This window comes from Pempheris klunzingeri, chromosome 6 (genome assembly GCF_042242105.1).
Source record: "Pempheris klunzingeri isolate RE-2024b chromosome 6, fPemKlu1.hap1, whole genome shotgun sequence".
In the NCBI taxonomy this organism is placed as follows: Eukaryota; Metazoa; Chordata; class Actinopteri; order Acropomatiformes; family Pempheridae; genus Pempheris; species Pempheris klunzingeri.
In genome coordinates this window covers 26,734,220-26,757,042 of record NC_092017.1, presented here as the reverse complement: position 1 = coordinate 26,757,042, position 22,823 = coordinate 26,734,220, and the positions used below count along the sequence as shown (strand labels likewise).

The 22,823-nt window shown below is 43.4% G+C and overlaps 1 protein-coding gene across 1 annotated transcript in view; it reads left to right on the top strand.

The window, feature by feature from the left end:
• Nucleotides 1–15,967, top strand: part of LOC139202853 (tensin-3-like) — a 45,748-nt gene extending 29,781 nt beyond the window's left edge. The window contains exons 17-27 of the mRNA XM_070832442.1: nt 7,889–8,045; nt 8,810–9,252; nt 10,323–10,406; nt 10,550–10,681; nt 11,109–11,204; nt 11,848–11,925; nt 12,901–12,978; nt 13,108–13,276; nt 13,364–13,432; nt 14,001–14,030; nt 14,796–15,967. Coding sequence (XP_070688543.1) covers nt 7,889–8,045; nt 8,810–9,252; nt 10,323–10,406; nt 10,550–10,681; nt 11,109–11,204; nt 11,848–11,925; nt 12,901–12,978; nt 13,108–13,276; nt 13,364–13,432; nt 14,001–14,030; nt 14,796–14,937 — 1,478 coding nt within the window. The 3' untranslated portion in view covers nt 14,938–15,967. The remainder of the gene's footprint in view (nt 1–7,888; nt 8,046–8,809; nt 9,253–10,322; nt 10,407–10,549; nt 10,682–11,108; nt 11,205–11,847; nt 11,926–12,900; nt 12,979–13,107; nt 13,277–13,363; nt 13,433–14,000; nt 14,031–14,795) is intronic.
• Nucleotides 15,968–22,823: the final 6,856 nt, after the last annotated feature.

Genomic DNA, 22,823 nt, shown 5'->3' with positions numbered 1-22,823 from the left:
AACAGAATTTGTGCTCGATGCCGCTCATAATAAGAGGAATTTCTCATCCTTTACACGTTTACATTAAATCTGCCCTGCAGAAGATGTGGTTTAGCAAAAAGCAAACACAACTGGAGCGGAAACAATCAGTTTATTAATTGGTGGATCAAGGTTATCTATTTGACATTCAGTACATTAATATAGCATTAAACAACTGTAGTGGAGTAATGATGAGTTGAGCTTTGTTTTGGTCCTTGGGACATGAACGTGAGTTGGTGAATCATTCAGTGAGCGAACCTGTCGCGCAGTGAAACTGAGCCAAAAACGAGTCAGAGCTGCTGCCCAGCGACAGACTCAGCTACCGAGCCAACAGTAGAGAGAGGTTGTCAGTCAGTGGCTTTTGTACAGAAGGGATGAGAACGGACGAAGAGACTGGGCGGTGATGGTGGGGGAGAAAGATGAGCCAAGATGTTGAAATATCGTAGAGAACCTTAATGTCATTTATCAAACCAAAATGTCTGACATTCTCTAGTTGTAGCATCTCGTTTGCTTGTTTGATGCAACAGCTTGGACTTTTGCAAACTGGCCAACGGTTTGGTATTTTTCCAATAATTTCCACAGAAGTTCATGGACATGTTTTTGTAAATTGGTACTAATAATAGCTAAAAAAAAAAGACACAGTGTTCAATTCATTTTCAAGTGATTAATTCCAATTAATTGCCAGGGTAAACAAGGTAATGCTACATACGATCTGGTCTTTTAGTTCAGTTCTCAAATCTTTCTATAGCCAAGCGTACAATTCAACATGTATGAAGAATAAAGTCTCAAATAAATCAGTAGATTATTAACTACTTAATGATTAACTAACTGTTTCTCCTTATGTTATGATATTGTAGACCAAATGATAAAGGATTATTCTAAAAAATAACTGGATAATGAATCACAAGCAGCCAAAAACAGAGCAAGAATTTTTGGCCTGTGTTAAAAGCAGGTTGAAGACATTAACTTCCACATGTGAGTTTGGAGAAAATAGGTAATTTCCTTGGGGACAATCTTATTGACGAGTGCTGTTCTGAGACACTCTACAGACATCTGCTGTGTGAGGAACATTGGACTTACACGAGAGGAAATTAGGGGCAAAGAGGCAGAAAATTTGAGCCACAAGGACGGAAAATGTTGACAACACAGTGGACAGAAGGCCAGTTCAGGGTGCAGACACCAACATGGAGAGAAGGAAACGAGGATTTTGTTCCCCAGAGCATTAATCAACAAGTGGCCTGTGTTGTCAAAAGCCCAGCATGTGTGAGATGTACCAGAACATCAGTGGTCCTGCAGGTGATGACGTAATGGTGTCTGGTGTTTCTACACTACACCATACAGCACAACAACATGACAACACAAGTGAAACTGCAGAAGGTATCAAATCTTTATGTTCTCTCTAAAAAAGCAGAAAATCTGTAGTCGGAAAAGAAAATAGGCGAATTATGAATTACCTGGATGACTAAAAACTTTTCATTTTAACCAAGGTGGTTAGACTTTGATGACTCCGTATTACGGTCATAAGAAGTGAAGGAAAACATGTGTAAAGATTTTTCCATAACAACACTTCAGAAAGAGCCTCCTGGGAGACAGTGGCATGTTAGAACTGCCAACATGTCCGGACCCACCAGGAGAACTACTTATGGTCCGTGATCGCTTCCCCAGATGGGTGAAGTCTGAAGAATTCCACTTCAGCTTCAAAACATGATCAAATATCTGGGACATTTTTGCAGTACAGACTTCCTCAATACTCGAAAAAAAAACATTCATATTAGTTCTGAGCTGCATGAAAAATCTTACACATCATCATCACACATCTCCACAGCTGATCCAGGCTGTGTGATGAATGAAAAGAGAAAGATATTGTCCCCGTGAGTGGAAGCAGTAGCGGCTCTGACTGCGGTTTACAAAGTCAACAACTCATTACCCAAATACTTCAGACACCAATAAACCCCTCAGCGATGACAGTATTCTCTCCCGTCGCTGCTTTGTTTACCGTTACCCTTCACCCTCTTTCTCTCCCCTTCGCTTGTTTGTAGTGTTGTTATTCTTCACTCCCTCCTCAGCTGGCTCGTAACTCGGCCTCTCCCCTGCCGCCTCACTGAGTCGATAAAGCTGTCCAGCCAAACATCCAGAAAGAGCCAAGGAATCTGATTTACGTTTGCCCGCTTAACAGAAAAAAAACGCTCTGCTTGGACACTCAGAGCTTCTGAATAGGAGGAGGAGGGAAGACACAGCGGAGTCCGAGGCTGATTGATTTTTACTGAAGAAAGGAGGGCAGCGGTCGACAACTGATCGCATTCTGATGCAGCACCAAGTGATACCAAGGAGAGAGCTGCACTCCCTCCCATCACTCAAGAATTCATAAAGCTTTACTGATTCATATTTATGTTATCAGTGGATCAAATAATGAGAGGGATCACCCACAGGGATGGACCCACGGGTAACTATCACAGACTCCACAGCCTTGTTAACCCTTTAGTTTTGGTCTTACCCAGCAGGCAGACACAGAAAGAGCCTGATATTTTTCTCAGGAGATGGTGGAGACCAAACTGGAGCTAAAAGGAGAGTTTGTTTCTTCTGGAAGTGTCATTGTTGCACTGGCTTTAGAGGTCAATACTCAAGCAACAATTACAGAATAAAGAACCACTTTATCAAACAGAGTTCGACATCTTTAGACAATTTCCCTCCACCGTTCATGCAGGATGCAGATCAAGTTGCGGCAGATTCTGATCCTGCTTTACACAAGAGAAGGTGACTTGAGTTGAGTCCTACTCAACTTAACTTCCTCGAGCGATCCAGGAAGTTGTGTCACCTATATATTTGCAGTAAGTTAGCAGATCCAATCAGACCAGCAGAGTATCATCAATGATCTGCATCTTGGAGTTAAGTTGATATCTGTTGGCAGAGCATATTCGCCAGCGGCTACGCAGTGTGAACCCAGACTTAGCACCGAACTTCGAACTCGACTCCCGCACCTGCTACACACCGCAGCTGAGTGCAAGGAGGACTTTTATTTTGCCCAACATCAGTAAACATACATACAAATAAACAAATAATTGAGGGCACAATCCAACAATATCTATCATTTTGATTTAACGGCATGGATTAAAAACGTTATCTACACTGTTAAAGAATGTCATCATATCACTCAGTAATGTGGACCACAGGATCACAGCAGGTGTCTTCCTCCTCAGTGTGTTCCTGTTCTTTCTTTCCCTTTTCCCTTCATCCCCCTGAGAAGCTGCAGCCTGTGATCGCTGTGAACAGCTGTAACATGCCATAGACCTTCAGACCTGTGAGCCTCAGTCTGTGTGTGTGTGTGTGTGTGTGTGTGCATACTAAGTGCTTGCACTCACATTCCTGTGGTCAGCAGGGAGTCTACAAACCCACTGTTGTCCAGCATAACTCCATGTGCATCATTGTGTTTATGCATGTGTGTAGGCTCAGCCTTCGGTCCTCTGAGATGCTGCCTAGCAAGTAAATGTTTGGAGTGGAATAAAGAAAGAGAGACGAGGAGAAGCGTTTCTTTGTCGCAGCACAACACAGGAGCTCTTTAGCTGCACTGAACATGTGACATCAGTATGTTTTTCATCTTCCTGCTTCGTCAGCATGGTCAGAAATACGGAGAGAAGTATGAGCTCCAGATAACCTTGCTGTGGTTTTATTGATTAATGGGTTTATCTCTGCACCAGGCATGAAGGCATGCACGCATTTTCAGTCTGAGCCAGATACCTGTCACTCTCTGTGATCAGGAAAATGTGTGGGTATCTGTGTGTGTGTGTTGGGGGGTAGTTTGGAGGGGGTCTATTGGCTGGTGGAGGTTGGCAGTCATGCCCACGTGGGTCCGTGCCATCTGGAAGTGGTTTTGCACAGTTCGACCCAAACTGAAGAGGCTTTGTGTTTGCTCAGAGCTAAAACAATGGACAGAAAAACACTGTTGAAAAACCAAACAGGAAATAAACTCAAACTTTTCAGAAAACTCTTAAGTCAGTCAGGAGTTTGTATGAGCCTGCGTATATGTTCATGCATGTCTGAGTCTGTCTGTATCAAACTAAATGCAGCTGAAATCAGTTCACTTTATAAGAAAGAAATAGAAATAAAATTGTGACCATGAAAACACGGCTTATGCTGAAGAGTATGATGAAGAGCCTGTCACTGTGCACAGGTTTCAGACTCTCTCTCTCTTGTTCTTCGGCTCAGTGGGTGTACTTTATGTGCCATTCTTGTGCGGCTGGTTGGCTAGCTTCAGCAAGAAGTCTGCGTATCCCTGTAGAAGACTCCAACCATTCACAGTGAGTTCATCAGCATAGTGTGGGAAGGTATGTGGGTACGCAGACAGACAGACAGACAGACAGACAGACAGACAGAGCGTCTTACTACAGGCCTGTGACAGCCACAGACGCTGCATTCATCTATTTGTTTTGTTAAACTATTTGATTTATTGGTTGTTGTCCGCCTGTTATGAGAATTTAAACAAATATGTCCAGTCGACTCCACACAGACTGTCGTTTCCTCCAGTTTTCTCTCCAGGTTTCTTCACCAACACACGTATGGCTGAAAATGAGTAGCTATGGATACCGTGCAGCGTGGATACAGGGGGTGAGAGGTGTGTTAGGGTGTGATAACGAGCAGTGGAGGCTCACAGAGCGGAGTCTGGTCTGAGGTCGGAGGTCAGGGTGGGGTCAGCCGGTGTTGCCACAGTTTGGGCTGTTCTGTAATTATCTGGATGAGCTGGGATGAGCTGTGGAGCAGCAGATGTGACAAACCTCAGTGAGGAGAATCAGCCATGGGAACGGAGAGGGATGGAGCTTGGCCGCTGTCTCAGAATCGTCCCGAGAGAGAAAAACTGACAGGGACTGTGGGAATGTTTGAGGAATCCTGCTTCCCTCAGTGTTTACCCCTCACTTTGTGTTTGTTTTCTTCAAGCAGCAGCAACGACTCAGCTATGGATTAGCTTCGGTTTCTGAGCTGAAGCCTGTGTGTGTCAGTGACGAGAGGTTCAGGTCTAATTAAAGGAAGACCACAACATAACCTGCTCTGCACTCTTCACCTTTGACCCCTAAGAGGTCAAGTTCAGTGTCGACCACCTTGTGTATCAGATCCCCCACGAGGGCTATCAGGTGGCTCAAAGACATCTAAAAACTGATGTATGGAGGAGTTTTGGATTTAAAACCATAGATGTAAATAATAATAAATAAATATAACTTATAACAAACGTTCATTTTCTAACAAAGTCTGATTTTGACGAAATTCAAAAGTCAAACAAAAGTTGAAACTTTAAAGTAAATAAAGTTTGACAGTCAACATGCAGATTCTGTAAAAAATGCTGATAATCTCACCGTTGTTTTAAGTGAAAGCAGCTTCCTGTGAATATTAAAAATAAACCATCATATATGCACAGAAAACTATGTTAACTTTAACTTGGACTCAACTTTCAAGTTAAGAAATGTACTAAAATAAAAGAAAATGCACAATTATGCACATGGATTAATAATAAAAAAAACCCCAGTCACATATTAAGATTATGCTATTGATCATGCATATGTTATTTGTGCATGTGTTATTTTTGATTAATACAGATAAAAAAAAATCGAAAGCATTTAGCAGCAACATGTAGCTGAATATCAACAGGAAAAGTTTAGATGAATGAACTTGTATGCAGCATTAGTGGAGCTGAACACTTGTTTGACCCACAGAAATGGATCACACGGTCATTTATGGACTCATCAAATGTTGTAATCTGTGACGAATAACTTAAACCATCAAATGAATGTAATTGGGGTAGAAATACCAAGAAGGACTAACTTATGCAAGTACATCCAAATGTGCTGAGTAAATGTACTTAGTTATGTTCTTCATTTGCTACTGAATCAATCCATATTTTACGCACTCCTACTCCAGATAAATTGATGAGCTGACGGACACTGAACACAGGAAACGTAACTCTCAGCACGTCCCGCTCGCAGCAGCTGCCCGTGAGTCCACATTTATGGACATGTGATACACCGTGCATAATGTGGCCGCTGTACAAGTGTGTGTGGGAAACATTCAGTCGTGGGAAAGTCATCATTAAACCCCAAACCCTTGGAGGAAGTATTCACATCCTTCACTCGAATAAAAGTGGTAAAGACTACCAATGTAAACACGCTGAATTACAGGTAAAAGTCCTGCATTTAAGAGGCTCACTTACAGTAAACTGACATTATGCTGAAGTGGGTCAAATTCCTCAACTAAACGGTTCATTCAATTATCATAATTCAATTGACACAGTTAATCCTGAGCTTTTGGGGCCTTTGAATTTAAAATTGCCATCACAAACCATGTGCTCTCAAAGCCACATCTGTGTGCGCTCATCAACGAGCTCTATTTAAATATCATATCTGACATATATAGTGCTCCCTTACAGTGTGCTGCATCACCTCACAGGCATATTTTATGTAGTAGTAAAAGCATTTTAATGTTGTCATAAGCTGTTGGGTTGTTTATCTATCAGTCTGTACCAACACATTAATGATCACAGGTTTTATATGTTTATATGTTTCTCATACTAGGTTTCTAATAAAGGTGGTAAGGACAAAGGACAGTTCAGCACACTGAGTACAAGTGTAGAGAACATGTTTTAAGGCTCTTCTTCCTCTTCAAACTTTCAGATACTACATGATTGTGTGTGTGTGTGTGTGTGTGTGTGTGTGTGTGTGTGTGTGTGCATCACGCAAACACTCATACATTCTTCAAATTCATCAGCAGCACACGTGTGGTTATATAATCCACTGGAGATGATGCAGCCCGTCTAATATGATCACAAACAAAGCCGGCGGTTGAGTCCAAATTCCTCCATCTCAGAGGGCTTGAATGGAGGGAAGGAGCGGAAGAGAGGCGGGGGTGTGTGTGTGGGGTGGTTGGGGGGTGGAGGGGGGAGGTAGCAGGCCCATGAACAAGGAGCTCTTTATTATGATTGACTCTTTACACGGTGACTCATCGTACTTCACAGGCCTGTGCGTGGCCTGAGGAGGCCTGCCCTCGTGTTTGCTGAATGACACGCTGTGTTGTCAGAATGTCATGTTGGGATGTTCGCAGAGCCGACACCTCACCAGGGGTGGTGTCGGCTGGTGGTGTTATTTAGATCATTTACTCCAGCATAAGTACAAATACCACACTGTGCAAATACTCTGTTACATGTATTTAGGTATTGTCCGCATGAATGTGCTGTGAAAAGTGTTTGAAAACAAATCAATATATAATTAAACCACATTTGACACTCACATACATCTGATTATGTTACTTTCACACCAGGGAATATCTCTTTAGTGCCTTTTAGCCAACACGTTAGCATATTATTAGATAAAGACATCTAAAGATTCAGAGTGATCAAATGAGAAACTGATGATGTTAAAACTAGATTTATTCATCTTTCAGATCTTGCTCAAACAACAACGCAACTTTGAGAAACACAAGTTTGAGAATGGTGTGAAAAAGTGGGAAAACAGCCATAATTTAGGTTTAGAGAGTCCTCACACTATAAATAATAAAGTTGTAATCATTGCTAACTACTTTCTGCTTAAGCTTTTCATTTCTTTTATTGTTTTGTCTTTTATTTTTGGTCTTCAGCTTCATTCATAGATAGAAAATATGGTGTCATGGATAATATTTTATACTTGTGACTCACGCTGAACGCTCACGAATGAATGAATGAGTGAAAAGTGAGTCTTTACTCTGCTGGTACATGTCGATGGTTGGATAATGCAAACAAAGGTTGGGACCTGATGACAGCAAACACATACGGAGTCTTTGCTGTACGTCTGGTTAATATTTGAGAGCGGAGCAGTAAAACAGGACTGACAGTGTTTTTCTTGTCTTTCTTTATCAGATTCCCGGAGTTTCCTGGACAGCATGAACCACGCCGGCGGCTCCACAGAGGGAGAGCTGTTCAGGTCAGAAGTGTCCGTCACTCCTGCTTCCTGTCAGAGGATCTTTGGCTCCATGTGCTCCATGTCATCAGACAGCCCCCTCCCACACACTGACAGGTAGCAACAACCTGCTTTGTTTTCAATCCTTTAGGGAAGGATCCCGTCACGTACGTGCACGTGTTAAGAGATGCTCTGATGGTGGAAATACCTCATAATTAAAGATCTGAATCAGTTCACCAGAAAAGACTTTTGTCCAAATTAGAGGGACGGCAGAGGAACAAGTGTTCGCTCCGTCAATTACAACTGTCTGATTCTCCCTCTGGCTTGTTTTCTTTAACCTTTGCAGAGCCACTAGTAGGGATGTGTTTCTACTTGTTGAAGTCATGGTTGATGGCAAGTGATTCAATTGGCTCCACCCAAACAAACAAACAATAATCATATTACATTTTTACTCCCATATAAACTGCATTCTTTTACACATAATTCTACGCACATAAAACAATCTATAAGGCCAAGAGCCCTGGAAACATGCCCAGTTTGCCCTTATGGGTAGGATTTCTGCTTTAACGCTGTGCACCACAGAGGAAAATAGCTTTATGGTACAACATGGGAACCCACTGGAGCAGCGTGCCGTCCTCAGAGCTCTGTGTTACAGCTTGTGCTTCATTCTCATCCATCAAAGTTGCTCCTGCTGTTTTTTTTTTAAGTCAGGTCGTTATGCATCATACTGTCGAATCCATCAATTTCTAATTCTGATGTCTTTTATTGTGAGTTTTAATCCTCGAGTTTTCCATGTTGTAACATGACATAATTATTCATCGTTTGGAAACTTGAAAGCTTTTGTTTCCACCTCAAATCCTCCTTCTTTCTCTCTCCTGCAGCTCCACTCCTCCTCCTGTGTGGCACGACCGCACTCCAAACTCCCTGAACTCCCCGTACCCCCCCCAGCCCTCACCTCCGCTCTCCCTCAGCACTCCCAATGCCCACAGCTCTCCCCGGGGGGCTCTGAGAGGCCTGGGTGGAGGTCCAGGGACAGACAGCACAGACTTGACCTCGTTGTTGTTGGGGAACGGCGGCCTGGAGCGCAGCCTGCTGGAGGCCGTGGAGGGCCTCGGGAGTTTGAACCTTGGGGGAGACGTCGGCCTTCCTCCGCTGCTGCCTGAGAAGAAGAGAGTGGGTGAGGGGGGAGAGCTTGGCTCCCGCTCCCCCTCTCTAAGCGGGTTCTCCAGCCCGCACAGTGGCAGCAGTCTCAGCATCCCATTCTCATCCCCCATGACCCCCGACCCCTTCAGAGGACTCAGTGGGGCCCCGTCGCCCGGAGCCGGTAAACTCTCTTTCTGTGGCACATTTATTTTATTCCGTCCCTCCTACGAATGGTCATTTAAACCAAATTACAAAATAGTGAGTGATGACCGACTTTCCAGCTCATTCTTGACAGCAGATGGAGTTTCCATGGATACGCTTGATCAACCCTAATCAGTCCCAGAGGAGGTTCATGATGAATTGCAAGAATTTCTTTTAATTTCCTCAGGACTTAATTTAACATTTATTTAACAAAATGAGATTTCTTTTTGAAGGGAGTCCAGGCAGCGATAACAGTCAGTGTGAGTTCAGCTCACAGTGAAAACAAGCCGACGCAGAAACATGAACTCACCAAAACACTGACACAGACTTTCCCTTTGTTTACCACCTGGCTACATCACTGCAGCCACGCGTGGTTTTAAAGTTACCAAGACTGAATTATGTGTATTATGATAAAATAAAACTCAACTGTTGTAAATATTATCACAAGCTTTTTAAAGATATAAGTCAGTATTTTGAGTATTATTATAAAATGACTTAGAGGATCTCTGGAGATGGGCATCCACACAATACAACAAAGATAAACTGAATTCAAGTCCTGTTGCTCTGCAAATCCACAAAAACTGCTGTTAACTCTTCATAATGACCAGTTCTTCAGCAGTGAGGGAAATAATAGTTGTAATAACAGTTGTAATATTATGACTTCATTCTCATAATACGACTTTGCTTTTTTAACAACAAGAAAAAGAATCATGTGGGGAAAAAGTGATAAATACTGTATTTTGAGAAAAAAGGTTAGATTTTGAGAATTAAGTCAGAATATAACAAGAAATATGCTTTAATATTTAAAAATATATATATGTATATGAGGAATAGAATGACTGATGAAAATCACTTGCATTAACATTGTTAAAAGAACTTTAAGTTGAGTTTTTATATAAATACATTTGAATGATAATACATCTGTTTGGCATTTGGGTGGACTGACCCTTTAACAAGTCTCTCTCCTTTCATGTTTTCTCTGCTGACTTGTCATATTTGAGCCAAAGCCAGTGTGAAAGCTAACGTGGAGCCTTACTCTGTGTCTCGCAGACTTTGGCAGTAAGCAGGACACTGTGAAGTTTGTTCAGGACACCTCCAAGTTCTGGTACAAGCCCGACATTTCCAGAGACCAAGGTAAATATTGGTTTTGGACAGAAGGGGAGTCTAACGGCAACTTCCACGCACACAACACACCCCTGTGCTAAAGTTTGCTGCTTATACAGTATGAACATGATGATTCTGACTCCAGCTTTGTGTCTCCTCCCTCTGCTGAGCAGCCATCGCAGTGCTGAAGGACAAAGAGCCGGGCTCGTTCATCGTCAGGGACAGTCACTCGTTTCGTGGGGCGTACGGACTGGCCATGAAGGTGGCTACACCCCCTCCGTCCGTGTTACAGCAGAGTAAGAAAGGTGGGCTCTGTTTTTCCTGGATTTCATCTGGACTGAATCTTCTGTTACAAAAGAAAACATCATTTCTTTACATTTTATATTTTCATCACATGAATTAACTTCCAATAGTAGAACACAACAGAGAGCATCTCACATTTTAGGTGAACTAACTGAACAGAAATCAGCCTAATGAGGAGTTTGCACCCTCAAATTCCTCTTTCTGAGTGACATTTTATATTTTCCACAGTGTGATTTACTGTATTGGTTTTGGTGTTTTCTGGAATTAACTTTCTGAGCCGCTGATATGAAGACGATTAAACAGGATTCCTATGTTGTTGTTTTTCATTCATAGGCATATTTTTATATCATGTTTAAATATCCAGAAAGCTCAGTCTATCAGTCACTAACTACACATGTAAACATCCTGAAACGCTGTGTGTCTCTGCAGCAGGGGACCTGTCCAATGAGCTGGTGAGACACTTCCTGATAGAGTGCACGCAGAAAGGAGTCCGTCTGAAAGGCTGCCCCAACGAGCCGTACTTTGGTGAGAGCACTGAGTGTCTTAAATCAGTTATTTAATATCTAATCTAAATATATTAACAGTTTCTCATTGATTTGAGAAGCTGCTCTTGGATAAAACGGCTGGTTGGTTCAATTAAATTACCACAAAAACCCTGTAAATCCACTATTGCTGCAGTCTCACAGTGTCTGTCATCATGCCACCCAAGCGTCAGAGCTGTAAACAGAATAAATAGTCAAATGTTAATCTGCACAGCGATGCTTTATTTTATGGGTCTGTAATTATGAGGGTGTTACTGACCTGTAAAATAAGGCCTTAAAGATAAATGTTGCAGCGTAAAAAGAGCTGAGGAAAAGCGAAAGCATCAAGCAGCAATGCTGATGGTGATAGTAAATCACCATGAGTGCAATAAAGCACATTTAAACTGAGCTGACATTTTAAAGTGCTGCCTTCAGCACTCTACGTCCAGCGAGCAGTTCGCTTCCTCCTCAAGTCCGCCTGTTAATAGTCCACCTGGGTGGATGCACGGGGTTATTACGGCTCAGCAGCCTGGATTAAAATGTGTTCCTACCCTCTGCTGGTCAGACGGATGAGGTGCAGCTGTTCCTAACAGGATAACAGTCAGTCTGGAACTGTGTTTTAATCTGTGTTTTTACATCCCTGTCAGGAAGCCTCACAGCTCTGGTGTGTCAGCACTCCATCACCCCTCTGGCTCTGCCCTGTAAACTCATCCTGCCTGACAGAGGTAACACTTTCCTTTACTTAAGACATGAACCAGTTTGGGGCAGCACGGTGGTGCGGTGGTTAGCACTGCTGCCTCACAGCAAGAAGGCTCCGGGCTCAAATCTGGGTTTGGACCTGGGGTCTGTCTGTGTGGAGTTTGCATGTTCTCCCCGTGTTTGCGTGGGTTCTCTCCCACAATCCAAAGACATGCACATTAGGTTCATTGGTGACTCTAAAATTGCCCGTAGGTGTGAGTGTTGTCTGTCATCTGTTGGCTGCCCGAAGTCAGCTGGGATTGGCTCCAGCTCCCCGATGAACCTGATGGATAAGCGGTATAGATGATGGATGGATGAAACAGTGCAGTCCTGAGCATCACAAACTGTCAACAAACCAAAGCTAATTATTCTTTCATCTTTGGTCTCCATCACAAATAGAGACAATTAAATTATTTACATAGAATTTTTTGTTAATTTCATTTTACTATACTTTTTAGAAGTTCCTGAACAGCTGCTTGTGTTAAGACATCATCAACTTCAGCCTTAGTTTATTTAGAGTGCACTTCACACTAATGCATTTGGTTTTTTTTAGAAAACAAAAGGTATTTTTTAAAGTATATTTTTGGTTTTGGGACCCAGACAGCTGCATAATACTGGTGCTGTCATGAAATATTTTATTCAGCCTCATGAAATGATGCTTTTTTTCCCCGTTAACATACAGTATGTTTGTTAGATAAAGGTATAATTAGTTCTCTTGTAGATACTAATATGTGAATCTCTGGACATTTTTAGTTGTCAGCTTCACACACAAAGTTTTACAAATAGAATCAAACTTTTGTTGAAGAAAAAAAGACTTTTTAAAATGTTTATTCTAAATGAATTGCCTCCGTTACTTGCCTGGTGAAATGACATCGTTTGCATGCAAGTGGACATAAATGGTGTTTGTGTGCTTCTCACACAGTCGTCAGTAGATTCTTGTTCTTGTGTGTTTTGGCCTGCAGACCCCGTGGAGGAGCTGAGTGACTCGTCTGCACAGACGGCGACAAACTCAGCAGCCGAGCTCCTCAAACAGGGAGCAGGTAGGAGACGGACACACCTCATCTGTACACAAATCTGTGTGTGTGTAGCACATTCATTTGTCATCTACACATCACCATCACCTAAAGTGTTGCTTTACCGTGTGTGTGTGTGTGTGTGTTACTGTGCAGCATGTAATGTGTGGTACCTGGGCTCTGTGGAGTTGGAGTCTCTGACGGGACACCAGGCGGTTCAGAAGGCGACCACGCTGACGCTCTCCAAGGACCCTCCGCCAGCGTCCACCGTGGTCCACTTCAAAGTGTCGGCGCAGGGGATCACGCTCACTGACAACCAGAGGAAGTGAGTGTTCGTACAAACACACGCACAGACGGATGCAGACGTGATCTCACATGCTCACACACAGACGGTCTGTGTTTGCTCCTGCAGGTTGTTCTTCAGGAGACATTACGCCGTCAACACGGTCATCTTCTGTTCTCTGGACCCTCAGGGCAGGAAGTGAGTACCCTGACTTTTCCAATAGAAACCACTAGAAAGAGCCTGAACATCGTTGATTAGCTGCTCTCTTACAAGCAAATGCTCATTTATATACAGTAAAAAATACTTTTGAAAAGACTGAATTATTGATGAAAAGAGGACATTAGTTGGAAGAGAAGACAGATCATTGTTGTCGGTGATGCAGTGATTTTTCTCTCTGAGACTTCAGAGCCAGATGCTGATTTAGAGCCTGTGATTTCAAACTTGAGGGTTTGATTTGCTGCAAAAATACCACAGAAGTCTAGTAAGGAGTCATAATGCAGATAACTTATCCTACATATCACTTAAGGTCTGAAAGTACAAGACTGTATGTTCTTATTTGATATGTCTTATCCCCCCGTTCTTCGACTAAATCCTCAGAAACGCTTGTTCACATGATGATCTTATATCCAGAGTTTCGTCTTAACTGTGGTAAAGTCAGTTTACCAAAGTCATGTATACATTCATATTGAGTGTAATATTAATACTGTATGTGATTGATGGCCAGTAACAGTGTGGTAACTTGATTATGTTCTTCTGTCCCAAACAGATGGACAAGAGGCAGCAGTTCTACTGCAAAGTAAGTCCCTTTATTTACTCCAGATTTTCTCCCTTTCATTGCTCTCCTTTAAAGTTTTGGGTTTTGCTCTTAGCTGAGCCCTAAAAGTGTTTCCACTCTTCATTCACACCGATGAAACTGATAACTCAAGGTGTTCTCTCCACCAAGTATCTCCGTTATATAATAATTAACTCTGTTCCTGTTTAATGGGAAACTGGCGTTGATAATGTGACCCAGGATGTCAAGAGCCAAACTGTGTCGTGTCTACGTTGCCTTGTCTTTAAATATCCGACGCTCAGCCCTGCACAGCTGACAGGTGGCTGTAAAGACATTTCTTTCTTCATGAAGTACAGCTGCGATTAGCTGGAACGCTACCATGAAAACTTCTAGGAGCATTCGTGGTGCATTTGAATGCAACAAAGGTTCCTGGTGGCCGGTTTCAAATGACGTTGGCGTTTGTGGTTGGTGCCCTAAACATCTCAGCACCTAGAAAGATCAAATAAAAACATTTGCAGCTGTTTTTCAGCGACAACGTGTGTTTGCAACATACTGAGAATTTGGACAGACAGCAGGGAAGTGAATCTTGATGCAGTTGTTTAAAAGTTACAAATACTTTTTCCTGAAGAAAACTACAACCCTTTGACATTGATGTCTGAAAGTATTACTTTCAGAAAGACACTGAACTTCTACCTGACTGTAACTTTTAAATCTGTAAACTCTGGTGACGCTCTAAAGCCCCCCTGCCCTTGTGTAACTATCCCTGTGTCTCTGTCCCCACTCTTCCAGGATCTTTGGATTTGTCGCCAGGAAATCTCAGAGCGAGACTGAAAACATGTGCCATCTGTTTGCTGAACACGACCCCGAGCAGCCGGCCAGCGCCATCGTCAACTTTGTCTCAAAGGTCATGATCGGGTCACATAAGAAGTGAGGAGAAAGAGACTCTGAGACTGCAGAGCGAACGGCGTTTCTTCCGAAGAGCCAAAAACTATGAACCCACACACTCCAGCACGTGGTCCCGTCGGTCCATCCTGCAGGAGGATCTCTGTAATGACTGCACTGCAGGATGCTGTCAGCAGAGGGAGCCACGACTGTCATGTATAAAGTTCAACTCCTCAGCAGGAGGCTGTGACGGCTTAAAGACGCACCCTTGGACATTTGTATAAAAATTTGTACAAAATCACAGACGCTTTTAGTTTGAAAATCAGATTTTACTTATTGTAAAACGCACCATCTTACACTGACTTTTCTTGTTGCTGCAGCTGACAAATATAACACATTTATTTCTGAGTAAACTTGGAGAATATCAGATATTCTGCACATAAACACACATTTTTTATATAAGACTGACTTTTCTTTTTGGTAAAAACAAAAACAAAACAATGTAAATCAGGTTTAAACATCACTGTTGTGCAACCCACCGGCCCATTTCTATATGTTAAAACCCAACCATACTGTCACAGGACAAAGCCAGTAATGTGGTCGCCGTGTACTGAAGATGGATTTACTGTGTTGTGTTTATAGTATTTATCCCTTTTTACAGATATTTATCCCTTTTTGTGTAAAAGTCTTTTTCCTTAAATATACCTATCATATATTTTTGTATATTAACACAACCTGTATATTAGGATTAAAGGCAGTGTACCTCAGAATTTATACAGATATGTCACATGTGGGAAGAATATGACGTAGAATACAACATAAGCTGCCCATGAGTACTAATAGAGATGTATATGTTCCCTTTACAGTAACACAGTAATGCAGACGTATGTACAGTTCTTGTGCCAAGAATAAGTCATTCTGATTTTCTCTAATAAGAGATCAAACACACTCACTGTGATAAATGTCAAACTTTTAGTCCTTCTTAGTGTTTTCCATTCACAGCTTCCTCCAGTCATCTTGTGCTGCTGATGTTTTTATTTACTGAGGCATCTCTGGTTCTGACTTATTAAAGCATTGATGCACCTAAATCACAAAAACAAAAGAACATTTTCTCTCTCTTGCTTTCAGACGGCCAACGCATGTTAGAAATCATTTTACGACTAAAATGAAATGTATCAGTGCTTCAAATCTTAATATTCATGTAGGATCAAAACACTTTTAGATATCAGGCTCTCAGATTTCCACCAGAAATCTTCTTTCACTCCAGTATGATAAAAAAAAAAAGGGCATTTTGTAGGCGGTGCTCACACTGCTGCCATTTCTCAAAGGGTACGACTGGTGTCTTTTTATATTTTTACTGTCAGCAAATCTCATGAAACTCACTGCAGAGCAAAGAACCCGGACCAGAAACACAGGAAAAGGATCTGATCACAGTCAGAGATCTTCAAAGTTTAAATGCAAAAGGCTTTACAGACAAGGTAACAGGTACAAAACCTGAGGGGAACTACCCACAAGGACAAAGAAGCACACTGAACTATACACTGAAGACAAACTGACAGGGAACAGGGGCTCAGGACCAGCATATGAAGTCAAGGATGACGAGCTGATCGAAGACAGGTGAGGCAAACAGGCAACAGGTGCAGACTATCACAAGGACAGGAAGTAAGGTGACACAAGACAAGACTACTACAAAATAAAACTGGGAAACATGAATGTGAATGGACGAAAAGTCCTTTAAAGTCTTAAAATAAAAAGGGAAGGGGGAAGGAAGAGCAGCAGAACGAGAGAAATAGATCACAAATATGTGGTTTCACTTCTAAACATGGCTCCTAAAACAACTGGACACTGTAGTTACTTCAACAGGGGGAATTGGTGTATTTGGCAGGTACTATTTTCAGTGGCGGACTCATCCATTGGCTCAATAATGTGTGAGTGGAGCTCTATGGCTCAAGATACATCAGGTGTTGGCTACACACACAATACTTGTTAGCAGATACATTGATTGTTGGTCATTTTGTTGGATTTGTTGAAAGTTAGGGTTAACAGCAGAATATTTAATGTGAACTGACCCTTTAAAATCTAAAGCTGTAGTTTACAGCGATGCCAATAGATGGCAGTAATCAGCCACCACATTTCACACTGAGTCCAAGTCAGGATGAGTTGAGAACTCAGAACTTAAAGGTGTTTCTGGATGGACGGCATGTTTGATTTTCAGCATTTATCTTCCTTCTGGCTTTTGGAGTCACTCAGTTCTCTACCCAGAAACCACTGCAGTTGGGTCTGAGCAGGTCCACACATGCAGGAAGAACCACCCTCTAGAATAAACTTGGCACTGTCAAAGTGTGTCCAAGCTTGTGTGTGTGTGTGTGTGTGTGTGTGTGTGTGTGTTTGAGAAAGGGAACATCCGAGGGTGTACACATGACAGGAAAAGGCGGTTTAAATGCCCGATAGGCCTCCAGGTGCCCCATAGATCTGCTGATCTGTCTGTCTCCAGCCTCTGTGTGTTGGTCGAGACTTTTAGAGGCCAGATCATCAGATACCAGTTTTGAATGAGGCTCTATTCAGGCTCCTGGTCTCTGTGGAGGGAGCCGAGGAACTGGAAGTGGGACAGAGACGTGGGGACACATCCCAGTCCTGCAGTCCTGCCTGGCCTGGGGAGAGAGGGACAGCATGAAGGGTGGGGGGTGTGTAGTGATGGTGTGTGTGTGTGTGTGTGTGTGTGTGTGTGCGTGGGGGGTGGGGGTGATGGAGGTGGGGGGTGCTGTCGGTGGTGGATGACCTCACCATTACGGGAAACTTTCCCACAGCCTGCACACAAAGAAGGCCGTCAAAAGGTAAAAAGGATGAGAAAGAATAGAAATTTAACACAGTGTGTAAAAAAGGAGGCAAAGTGCAGAAGAGCGGTTAGTCGATGAGAAAGAGGCTCTTTTGGAGGGGGAGTCGTCTTCCCTTTTCAGCGACTCAGAGATTTTTGGGGGTGATAGGAGCTCTGCTTCTGCTCACAGACGCCTGAGAGAGCATCTGCTCACAGCAGCGACCTCCACTTTGGCTCCTGTCTTCTCTCTGCTGAGTCACCTGCCGCCATTTTGTCCCCCAGCTGGACCTCTGCCTGCACTTCCTGCTGCACTTCCTGTCAGGGCGGCCCACCGGCACCTGGTGGCCCGGCGGTTTTAACAGCCTTCGCCGCCGCCGCTGCTGGACGACATCACATTCCTGGCATTGCTCGCTCCGAATGCTGTTTGGAAATCCAAAGGCCGGCTTCCGTTCGGGAATGCCTCCCTCACAGAGTCCCTCTCAGCCTCTGATCCCCGGCCTCCTCTCACTTTATTTGAGTTAGCTATTTAAAGCCCATGCTAAGTGCGCTGCTGCTGCTGCTGCCCCGGCTGCACAGGGGAGCAAACACACACTCCATCTCACACACGAAAACCACAGCGGCCCACAAATAATCCCTCTCCTATTTTTAATTTGGTGGGTTGAAGGGACACAGCCTGCAGGGCTGACTGCAACCACGTGGACAAACTTAGCAGTTTTCTCTTTATTTGTTATGTGGTGCTTTGTTACTGCACCAAATATGGTTCGTATGTTAGTACCTTTTAGCGATATGATGATATATGGTGGTCTGAAATGTGCAGGAAGTTAAACACAATATTTCTGTTTGAATAGCTCATTGCTAGTTGACTAGACAGAATAGACCACAGTCTATACGAGGCAAAAACTGAATTTTAAATCATCTCTAACTTTTTATTTGTAATTTGATATTTAATATGGGAACTCTGGGATTTCTGTGTCACAGTGATGAACCCAGATTTATCAGGTATTTATTCATTTAGTCCTTTAGAGACACATCACTCCCATCAACACGTGACCAGGAAATCGGTCTTACTTGGACGGTTTGACACGTCTAAAAACAGCAAAGAGATGAATATGTTCACACACGTTCACAAAGTTCACATTCAGACATGCCTTACGCCTATATGTACTACACACACACACACACACACACACACACACAGTTGCACGCCAATCAAGATTTCTGGCCTACGTGCTCTCAGGCACATGTTGAGAAAGCTAGTGCCTTTATGGCCGTCCTCTTCATTGCATTGTCTCTAGTATAACTGACTGAAACACACTGTTTCACACACATTCACACACACACACACACACACACACACATACACACACATGCACGCACACACAAAAGGCCTGGGTACTTGGGTATCAGCGTCAGTCTTAATGAACCTGTCTCCAGGGGGCGGGGCCGGGGTAATGTCCCACACAAAGAGCTCCTGCTGGGCCGCCGAGCCAACCAGAGGCCAACAGATTAACTTGCATTACATCAGCATCCCCACAATACACCTAATGAGGGAGGGATTATGTGTGTGTGTGTGTGTGTGTGTGTGTGGGTATGTGTGTGTGAGTGTGTCTGCTGGCTCCCATGCCATTGCATCACTAATTAAATGCGATGACTCACTTTTGCTGATTCAGTGCGCGTTCAGCTGGGGGCCGCCGCATCTTAACATTCATCCTAATTCTCTCCTTAAAGCTGCTCGAAACAATATTTTCATACGAAACGGTAAACGACCACGTGGGACGTGATTCACGGATCATTTCAGTGTCCGTCGGCTCAGTGTTTTTGTTTGTGAGGCACCAGACAGACGCACAGTTAGAGACCAGCTGGTGATCACAGTGGATCATTTAGCAGCTAAAGAGGCAGATTCTTCCCTCGGGAGAGATTGTTCACAATATCTACTTCATAATGTCCATCAGTTTGTGTTTTCAGCTTGTTCTGCTGCCCCCAAGTGGCCAAAAACATCAATAATGCAGCTTTAAAAGTTCATTACAACTTGGTCGTCACTGGGATGATACGTCGAATCGCTCCATCATTCACTGATTTAATGTCTGAGGTAACAGGAGCTGTCACACGATTGAGGTTTTAAACAAACTTCAAACTTATCTGGAAGAAGTAAAATGACAATGATCATTTCTTTTGGCTTCTTCTGTGCACTTAAAGACTTTACAGATTGTGTAAGTAAAGCAGTGAGACACTTGACTGCCTGTCTGTCTGTTTGGCCCTCTGCAGCCATCTTTCTTTCTTTCTCTTTTTTGCTCCATCAGTATTCTCACTCAGCACTTCTACCTCGTGGGTTTTTGGACGCAATGACCCAGATTTCTCTCTGTGTGCTTTCAAGGAAAGGAAGCAGAGCATAAAAAGGGGGCCGGAGGGGGACTCAAATCGACAAATACAATCAATTAACTAATTAATTTAAGAAGGATGGAAAGAGGGTGAGAACGAGAGATGAAATGTAAAGGGCAGCCAGAAATAGAACAGGGTCGTCTGGGATGACTGCACAATGGGCACCAGTGTCGAGAGTGTCCAGTATCTGCACTCGCTTCCCCACATCCCTCCAGTTTCACCCCTCAGACTTAACCAGGGGTCTCCTGGAGCAACAGGCCATCCTACAGTCGAGCAGCAGTGCGGTTCATGTTGTTACTTTCCTTTATGTTGAGATCAGACTGTACACTAACGGCGCCACCTGACAGACGAGGGGCGTTGGAGAAAAATGAGCATCGGACCCGAGAATGACTTGTTTTATCTTGTCTGGTGTGTAAAGTGTAAAACAACACAGCTTCTGAAACGCCCTGTAGTGCTGCAGCAGGGACGTGTTGTGTTTTGTAATGTTTTTGTAATCTCCATGACTGCATGATCTTATTTTAGTTTTCTTAACGCTGTAACGTTTCCAGTTCCGTTGCACCTTTTGAATTCTAAAACACCACGACTCACTCATGCATCCTCTGATTATGGACGCCATGTTGCTGTCCAGAGGCACCGGATTCATTTCAGAGGTGGGAGTGCAAAAAAAAAAGCATGTGTGCCTGCACGTGCCGAATTCTTTTTGGCGTCCGATTAAGAAACAATCGTTTCGCTTACCAAAAAAGTTGCAGAGGAACCAACAGCTGGCCCTCTCTCATAGGGAGGAGGGCGGGTGTAACCCAGATCGATATAACCTTATAAGAAATAAAAGATTATGCAAACAACAAACAGAATTTAAGAACATGTTTACATGTTTTGCAAACAGATCATTAATAGAAAGGGTTAATGTTGAATAAATAAGATTTGACAAAACAACTTTATAAACTGAGACAATAAATCGAAATAGAAATAAATCACATCCATTTTAAATTCATTAATCAGCCATTAATAATATGACACAGGCCCTGAATTAAATCATGAACATTTCAAATAGTTAATCATCATTATTCAATCAATGTAAAATGTAGGAGTCCCAGTTGAATAGGTCTCCAAACTGTCCCCATGCCCGTCTCATTCCCAGTGCAGGGCTAAAGTGGAGGGCCAGTTGCCCCTTGGACCCTCCACTCCATCATCATGTAAAGTCTGAGCATCATCTGAGGCTGCAGGTCCGGCTACAGTCCCAGAAAATGCTCATAGCCACTATGTTTTTCCTGATGTACTCATGGAAAAAAAAGTAAAATATAGTAAGAGTACAGTTAAGTGCAACACAATCTGTGAATTCATTCAGATTTCCTACAAAATTAGGTCACCAAAATAGTCAAGTGATTAGGTTACTTGTCAGTCCACATGACTTGGTTTGTAAAGATGCAGTGTAAACAAGGGCTTATATCACAAATTTAAAATGGCTAAATTTAGGATGACTAGATTTAGTATTACTGAATTATCAGGATAATTTACAACTCCCCCTCAGACTCTAAATAAAGTCTTCTGAAGTAAAAATAGCTCCTCTGGGTCTCACTCGGTCCATTTATCCGGCTAACTTAATAATCCTGCCTTGTGAGGCTGGCCTCGGGCATAATTCAGATCAAAGAAAACAAACTACGGGCGTGAGTGTGTCCTTATTCTGCTGTCAGCTGCTCTGGAGCGTTGAGTTTACTGAGGTTTACCATGATAATTACCAGATGTGTTCCTGAAATGGCTAATTTGTCTCACAAAGTCTTATACAAGGCTACTGGATAAAAGTTCATCCCACTCAGAGCTCCAGTGAGAATCTAGTTTTTACCTGGAACAGCTAATTGTGTCAGACAGTGCTGATGAAATCTCGCGGTCGTCTTACTTTTCTCATTACTGAACAGAGGCGAGTATTCAGGCCGAGCCCAGCCAGTGTCAGCTGTCAGCGGCTCTGTCTCCACGCTGCCGGCCGGCCCTCCTCCTCCAGACTCCCTGGCTGTGTGTGTGCTATGATGTCATGCTGCAGCGGGGGTGTGTCCGGGGGTGTGTTTGGGGGTGTGTTTGGGGTGTTGATGGTGGAAGGCGCTGGGGCAGGATAACAATGATGGCTGAACCCTTGACCTACTGGTCGTGACCTTCTAGCACGGAGTCACCAGCCGGGTGAAACCTCTTTGCTGCACCGGGGGCCGACCCCTCACGTGGCGACTAGCCTGCTGTTAGCATTAGCATGGGCTAATGACCCGGGGTCTCGACCTCAAGGCCAGAAGGTCAGGGGAAGACCCTGAGCCAACACCTCCCTTTATGAGTGCTCACATACCTGCATACAAAGCCCAATCAACTGTATTTCTGTCCAAAAAAAACAATGGAGAACAGAAAAACACATGTAACCTGATGCACACTCACACACTTCAGCTAATACACACATTCAAACACAAATACAGGAATGCATGCATGCGCACACAATCCCATCCAGGTAGGGTTACCTCTAACATAAACATCTACACCCAAAGAAAGCAACACACCCTCTTGGGGACACATTCCTGTATCCTGAGCCCTGCCACTGATAAGCGTCTTGTGTAACCGGGACACATGGGCCGAGTTTGGGCTAATTCAGCACCTGGGAACCCCTCCGCTCTCTTCCTCCACCCCTGTCTAACTCCCTCTTTGGGAACAAACCCAGCCTTGTGCAACTCCCAACAATGTCAGTGACACTCTACACTGCCCCATTGCCA